We start from the raw sequence: 8066 nt of genomic DNA on the forward strand, positions 1-8066 counted from the left end.
AGCGTGATTTCCATAGATTCCCCTGTGTATCTTGCAAAGCACATAATCTGCTTCTTCAGAGCTGGCGCATCTTAAATATGGGAGTGAATATCCTTGTCTGTAGAGCACGTCATCAATAATGACAAAGCGAGCTACTCTGATTTGTATCTTCCTTGCTTCCATCTTATCTTCAGGGAGCCATCCTTCTTTCAAATAACGGATGATAGGAGTCATCCACTTGTCTTGTTATTTTATCTTCAGAACTTGCCCACCTTCTGTGCTTGGCCGCCCCCTTATCTCTACACATAGTTTAGAGGTTGCATTGTAGTCGTCTGACGAGGCCAATCTTGCTAGGAAATCAGCTTCTGCATTTTTAGTTCCTGGGATTTGCACAAAGTCTAGGTTGTCAAAGTGTTGTAAGAGTCATTGGACGATCTTCAAGTATTTCTACATCATTTCTTCTTTGGCTTCGTAATCTCCCTTCACTTGTCCAATTATTAGCTGTGAATCAGCTTGGACAATAAGATTCTTTGCTCCTAGAGCTTTTGCTAGGCTTAGCCCTATTAGCAATACTTCGTATTCTGCCTCGTTATTCGTTGCTAGGAACTGTAATCTGACAGCATACATCAATGTTTCTTTTTCAGGAGATATAAGCACTACTCCTGCTCCTCCTACTTTTCTCATTGCAGACCCATCCATTTGGACCGTCCATGTTTCCATAGGAGGTTCCGCTTCCTTATACGGGTAAGTGAACTCTGCAATGAAGTCTGCTAGCACCTGGGCTCTGATTGTTGCTCGGGGCTGATATTCAAAGTCGAATTAACCTAACTCAATTGCCCATTGAATGAGTCGTCTTGCTACATCCATCTTATTCATTGCCTTTTTTATGGGTTGATCTATCATGACCACGATGGGGTGTGCTTGGAAATAAGGACGGAGCTTTCTGGAGGCGACCAACAATGCGAAAGCTATCTTTTCCATCCTTGGGTAACTTGCCTCTGCACCTTGAAATTCCTGGGTAGTTTAATAGACGAGCTTTTACACATTTCCTTCTTCTCTGATCAATGCCGAACTTACTATAGTGTTGGATACTGCTAAGTATAGGTACAACTTCTCTCCTATCACCAAGGGGCTTAGCAGAGGTGGCTTCATTAGTTACTCCTTTAACTTGGCGAGGGCTTCCTCGTACTCGTCAGTCCATCGAAAAGTTTTTTTCAATACCTTGAAGAATGGAATGCACCTCTTTCACTGTCTTTGGTGATTTGACCTCGATTATTGCTCTTACTTTGTCTAGATTTGCCTCTGTACCTCGTTGGGAGACCATGAATCCCAAGAATTTTCTTGAAGCAACAGCAAAAACACGCTTTGTAGGGTTTAATTCCATATTGTACTTACTTAGTGTGCTGAAGGTTTCTTTGAGATCGTCCAAGTGGTTGGCTTCGTCCTTGCTTTTTACCAGCATATCGTCTACATACACCTCTACATTCCTTCCAATCTAATGAGAGAACATGCGGTTCACCAACCTTTGGTAGGTGGCTCCTGCGTTCTTCAGTCCAAATGGCATAACTTTGTAGTAGTACAACCCTTGGCTGGTAATGAATGAGGTCTTTTCTTGATCATCTTTATCCATGAGAATTTGGTTGTATCTAGAAAATGTTTCCATGAAACTTAAGAGCTTGTGTCCAACAATCGAGTCTACCAGTTAATCAATCCTTGGCAAGAGGAAGCTATCCTTTAGGCAGGCCTTATTCAAGTCTGTGAAGTCGACGCACATCCTCCACTTGCCATTGCTCTTCTTTACCATAACCACATTTGCAAGCCAATCTGGATAGAAGACTTCCCTGATGAAATCAGCTTCTAGTAGTTTCTCTACTTCTTTAGTTACATATTTGTTGTTTATGGTGCAAACACTTTCCACTTCTGTTGTATAGGTTTGTATTCCGGGTTGATGTTAAAACAATGCTGTATGATCTTCCTATCATTCCCAGGCATATCTTCGTGTTTCCGAGCGAAAACATCTTACTTTGCTCTTAAAAAGGAGATCATTTTCTCTTTCTCAGGGGTTGGAAGTGTCATTTTGATCTTCAATATCTTCGTCGAGTCTCCTGAGATGATCTCCACTTCTTGTGGTGTTTTCGACAGTTCAGGAATGGGCTCTAGTTCATTGATCACCCATGTGTGATTCTCTCCAGATGCTAAGGCAACTTGATAGAACTCTCTTGCCAGAAGTTGGTCTCCTTTGATTTCTCCTACCCCATAGGTTGTTGGAAACCTTACTTTCAAGTAATATGTTGACGTTGTTGCTCTTAGTCTGTTGAGTGCAGGTCTTCCCAAGATGATGTTGTATGTTGAAGGACAATTAACTAGAAGGAAATAAATTTCCTTGGTGACCTGTGTCGGATAAGGTCTTGCAATTACAGTTAGAGTGACGATGCCTATAGGGACGATCCTATCCCCCGTGAAGCTTACCAGAGGTGAGGTGAAATGCCTAATCTTCTTCCTATCCAGCTTTATTTGCTGAAATGTGGGCAAGTAGATGATATCTGTTGAGCTTTCGTTGTTAATGAGCACCCAATGGATGTTGAACTCTTCTACTCTGAGCATGATTACAAGTGGATCGTCATGGGGTTGCCTAATGCCACAACCGTCTCTCTCTGAGAAGACAATATTGAGTTCGTCATTCCTTGGCATCTTCATTGGAGGGAGTCGTGAATGGACGCTATTTATCTCCCTTCCCTATACCTTTTTTAGGGATTTCAACATTCTGCCTGTTGTTATTCCTCCCGAGATCGTCTTTATTTCTCCTGTAGGGGATTTGGTATCCCCTATCTTTGGAGTTCTATCCTAGTCATCCTTCCATTGGTACGTGTATGGCTCTGTCTTTCTGACGAATTTCTGCAACTTCCCTTACCGAATTAAAGTTTCCACCTGGCCTTCCAAGTGCCTACACTCATCAATACGATACTCGTGGTCCTAGTGCAATTTACAATACTTGCTCTTGTCTTTTCTTTTTACCAGAGTGCTAATTGGCTTCAACAATTACAGGAAAGGATCGTCTCTTATCTGCATAACGACCTGCTTAATTGGCATTATTAGAAGAATGAAGTTGGTGAACTTGAGTTTCCTATCTAGAAGCTCCTTCTTTTTCCCTATGGTCTGTCCACCATTTCGTGTCCCCTTCTTTTTATCCCAATTGTTGTTTGTTCCTTTGTCTCTCTTCATTTTCCCTTTCATCTCATACGTGGGAAAAGATATAGACACAATTCTATGCATGTATCAAGACCAACAAGACTATTGACTAATCATTCATGACAAGCTTGGAGATCGATTTACAACAATCACACATAGATTTCAAGAATTTTCCCACAAAGATAGATGTGCATACAAAACAAGCTAAGCTCGTAAATGCAATACGCCATTAGTACGAAGGTACTAGGCCAAACTCACATGTGATATGTGCTCAAACATATACGATCAAACTTTTTGAAATTTTCAGTTTTTGTCTGCTTTTTGGATTTTTACTCACATAAAACAAAAACATAAAAGTAAGATAAAAAACAAAACAATGCATATAAAGAGATACATGATGCATAAATGCATGACAATGAATCATCTAATGCATGAAAGGTCCTACAAAGATCGAAAGAATTAGATTAAGGACCAAAAAAAAAAAAAAAAGCAAAGGCTCAACCATAGGAACCGTTCCTCATCCAAACAGAATGATTGTTGGGAATGAGTGTCTCAAGAGAAGTGAGATGAGGGTTAGAGAAATGAGAACCGGAGATGCACATAGACAAGGAAGTAAGAACATTAAAAACTTTCTTCAACAACTTACCATTTTTCCCCAAATCCGGTTTTGCTTGCAAAGCACAACTTCCAAAATGCTCAAGTTTTTCTTTTCTTTTGATTCTTTTAAGAGCTTGAAACTTAGAGCAAAGAGGTCTAAGATGACCAAAGGCACCACAATGGTGACTAACAATGGGTTTAGGTCTACTAGGCTTTTTAGGGAGGGAACTAACAACAAGGTTTTGTTCTCTCTTCAACTTAGGACATTGAGGTCTTATATGACTGATCACACTACAATGGTGGCAAGTTGGAACAAACTTAGATCCATCCACCTTAGGTTGAGACCTAAACAAAGGCTTTGGCTTAAGAGCCTTTTTATCCACCTTTTGATTTCTTTTGTGTGGAGGAATGTATACCGATTTGTCCTTTAAAGTAGAACACACAATAGGCACAAAATCGGGTACCACAAAATGATTGCAACAAATATTTTCATCCTTTTTAGCAATAGGTTCAGCAATCAAACACATGGCATGCATCTTAAGAGATTCATTTTCACATTTTAGCTTGTCAACAAGTTTATTAGACAAAACAAGTTTAGCATCCAAGTCTATACTCAAACATTCAAACTCTTTCAGCTTTTCAAGAGAAGCTTCTTATATTTTTCAACAAATTTATTGGATTCATTGAGCTTAGCAATCAAATCATCCTTTTCACTAGTGAACTTGCTCAAATTCTCACGAAACTTTCTAAACTTTTTCGTCAAGAGTTTGACATTTGGAATATCAACAACAACACCAAAAGATTCATGTAACATGTCATCACAAGTTTGAGGATTAACACTCATAGAGGCATTTTCACAAACACATGGTATGTTACAATCAACAACATCCATAGAAGCATACAAAACACTATCCTTGGCAAAACACACAAAGGGGTCAAGGATCACACTTAGGTAATGAAACCAAAACAAGTGTACCCACTCTAATACAAATTGAAAGCTCAGATTTGTGTTAAAAATACAAGAGTTGTTTAGACTCCAAATTAATAAATTACGGCTCGGTTGATTTTACTCTAACTTATCTAAGTGCGGAAACAGTAGTAAATGAAGCACAATCAACCGATACTACTCTAGTGCATAAACATGAACAACAAACAATAAAAGTAAAGCACAAAGGTAAGGAAAGAGAGATGCAAACACAAGATAACACGGCGATATGTTATAGAAGAGGAAACCGAAGAACTCGGCAAAAAACCTCTCCGCCGCCCTCCAAGTGGTAAATTGATCCACTAGACAATAAGTTAAGATACACGAATAGCAAGAGACCCTCCAATCCTAATCTACCCAATGTACCTAAGCCCTCCAAGCTTCTACTCCAACAAGGCTTCTCGGAACCGTGGCTTGTCTAGCTTTCCAAATCCCGCAATACGCCCGATTGCATCCACCAAGTCTCATTGGCTTCTTTTGACAAATTCCCAAAGCTTCTTAAACTCCAAAACAATCTCTTCACTCTGAATAGGTGTGGGTTGTGTTTGGGTACAAATCTCCTCTCAAGGTATGACAATGGGAGAGGGAAGGAGAAAATGCTACAATGATTTCTCACTAAGGATGAGTAGCTCTCTCTCTAAAAGATGGGGGTGTGTGTAGTTAAATATCTATCTATGGTTTTTCTTTTTGAATGACCTCTCATACTTTTGTGGGTAATAAGGGTATATATAGAATGGGTGAAGGGTAAGAAAGTCAAACTTAAAAATCCTCCAATCAGAAAGTTTTGCGAGTATCTCGCCGGAAGGCCTTACTCGCGAGACACTCGCAAAATCCTCCAAGCTAGTACGACTCTTCAGCTTCCAGCATGTGCTTCTCACGTGGCTCTTTTGCAGGTTGGCTTCTAGTGAGATAGTCGCGAAATCCACTGATTCTTCATTTTATACTCGATTCTTCACCAACTTAATACTAAACCCAATACAATAAAATCACATAAAATACAAGGAACAAATTAAAGCAAATACAACACTTTTTGTCATGGAATAAAACCAACATAAAACATAGTTGTAAATCACAACTTTACAAATACCTATGGGTTGAAGGGGGGTTCAAGTTTAGGAGGTTGGACGATAGAATATGATCATTTCTAACTATATATAGGACAAATTTTAGCTACAAAATTGGTTGTAACTTAAGACTACAACCTTACCTAATAAAATAAATATTATTACATATTTTTTGATAATTTAACCGTTAAATTGTATGTTCTTTGTGTTCTTAATACACATAAACATGGAAAAACGGGTCAAAATTTCTGACCCGACACAATTGACCTGCAACCCGATTGATCCGTTTAAAAATGACCCGTTTTGACCCACAACCGATTGACCTGACCCAAACCTGACCCGCCCCGCACTTTTTCCACATCTACCAACGTTGAGTAGATTGAGATTGAGATGTAATTCTTATAAAATATTTACTTATTATTCTTTACTTAATATGTTATGTACTCCATTATAGTTTATCATTCTTTACTTGCCACCTTTATTTTCTCTTCCTACTTTAAACAGATTGAAGATTATACCAAAATTAGCTTCTAGAAAGCTAGAACAAGAGTTGCACCAAATTTGGGTATCCAGTGTTTAGTGATAATTGGTAAGTGGTAATAGTATCACTAGTGAGAATCTAATCACAGTTAAGGAACTCATAAATAATTGACAGATTGCATCTATTTCAAAAAAAAAAAAAAAAACTTGTTTGAAAAATACTGGTCAACTCAACCCGCAACCCAATTAACCCGTTTAAAAATGACCTGTTTTGACCCGCGACCCGATTGACCCGCAAACGCGATTGACCCAACCCAAACCCGACCCGACCCGCCTGTTTTGCCATGTCTAAATACACATGTCAAATTTTGTATCAATTGAATATTATTTACTATATAATCTACAATTTTATATTTTATGTATAATTTGAAACTATTAAAAAAAAAACTTGCAATTTAAACAATTTATTGATGAGATAGCTATTGATCTTTAATTTTCTAGAATTTTGCAAGCATGGAAGATATAAGCTGAAAATGTAATCCAATGGTGGATTTGTCAAAATTCACCTCCAATAAAAAGATATTGAGTAAGCTTGTAGCCTTAAGCTACAACCAATTTTTTAACTAAATTTTTTCTATACACACACACACACACACACACACATATGTACACATACACACACTTAAGATGTGTGCCGTAAAATATACATTCATTTAAGGCTAAAATCCTCAATTGTGAAATTAGTTCTTGGAGTTTAATTTTTCACAATTTAGTATGCCACTTTGTTAAAATGAGTCAATACAGTTCTTTCGTCCAAATCTATTAGCAAATGAAGCCATTTAATTATCATTTATAATTTTTTTAAAAAATAATACTAATCAAACAACACGATCTATCAAATGACACATCTAATGTATTCAGCCAAAAAAAAAACATGACTTTTAGTCTTTTATAAGTTATTGACTTATTTCAATCATAAAAAAAAAAAAAGAAAAAAAAAAGACGAAAATCCCACAACTAAGGCAAGAAACTTTCAATTCCAAGTGTGCTAGAATGGTTCGTTTTCTTTCAGCATTTTGTTTCACAAGAAGAACAAGAACAAAAAAAAGGCAATTTAAGACCGATCAGTCAATGGAAAGTGCAACAATGGAAACTTCCAATTTCAAGAAAATGCAATCATGCGGTGGGTGCTAGAACTACAAGAAGAGGCCATGGACATGTATAATATATGGGATCGACCATATTATGATTATTGTAACTCTCATAGGCACATAGGACACTATTGACACCTGTACGTTTTTAGACCCCTTAAAACACAAGTTGTTTAACCTAGTTATTTAGCCAAGTGATTACTTAGATAAATTAATCATATCTAGATTAATACAAAAAAATCTTATCATGTAAAGCAGTGCGGAAATATAAAGAATAAACAATATGATAACCCAGGAAAACCAAATCGGTAGGAAACTTAGGGAGGATTTAACCTAGTTATCCTCAAGGTAAAACAAATCCACTATGAAAGAATTGAAGTTTTACAAAAGGACTTAGACCACTAACATCCTAATGCTACCTCAAGTAGAAAACTTACTACCACAACCACATGACAGCTCCGAGTCCACGAACTACTTCTTTTTCTAATCCATAGCAACCACAAGTTCACCTACTTGTGTTTTTCTTTAAGCTCTTGAAACAGCAACTGAAGAGATCACTAAGTTCTCGACATCAATCTTGATCTTGATAACTCTAAGTATGTATGAAGGTAAATACTTCTA

At 37.5% G+C, this 8066-nt stretch overlaps 1 protein-coding gene across 1 annotated transcript; it reads right to left on the bottom strand.

Moving 5' to 3' along the window:
• Nucleotides 1-1998: 1998 nt before the first annotated feature.
• On the bottom strand, nt 1999-2670 carry LOC142644466 (uncharacterized). Its single transcript, XM_075819072.1, has one exon. The coding sequence runs from the start codon at nt 2668-2670 to the stop codon at nt 1999-2001; it is 672 nt and encodes a 223-aa protein (XP_075675187.1).
• Between the last annotated feature and the right edge of the window lie 5396 nt (nt 2671-8066).

Source organism: Castanea sativa, chromosome 7 (genome assembly GCF_040712315.1).
Source record: "Castanea sativa cultivar Marrone di Chiusa Pesio chromosome 7, ASM4071231v1".
NCBI lineage: Eukaryota > Viridiplantae > Streptophyta > Magnoliopsida > Fagales > Fagaceae > Castanea > Castanea sativa.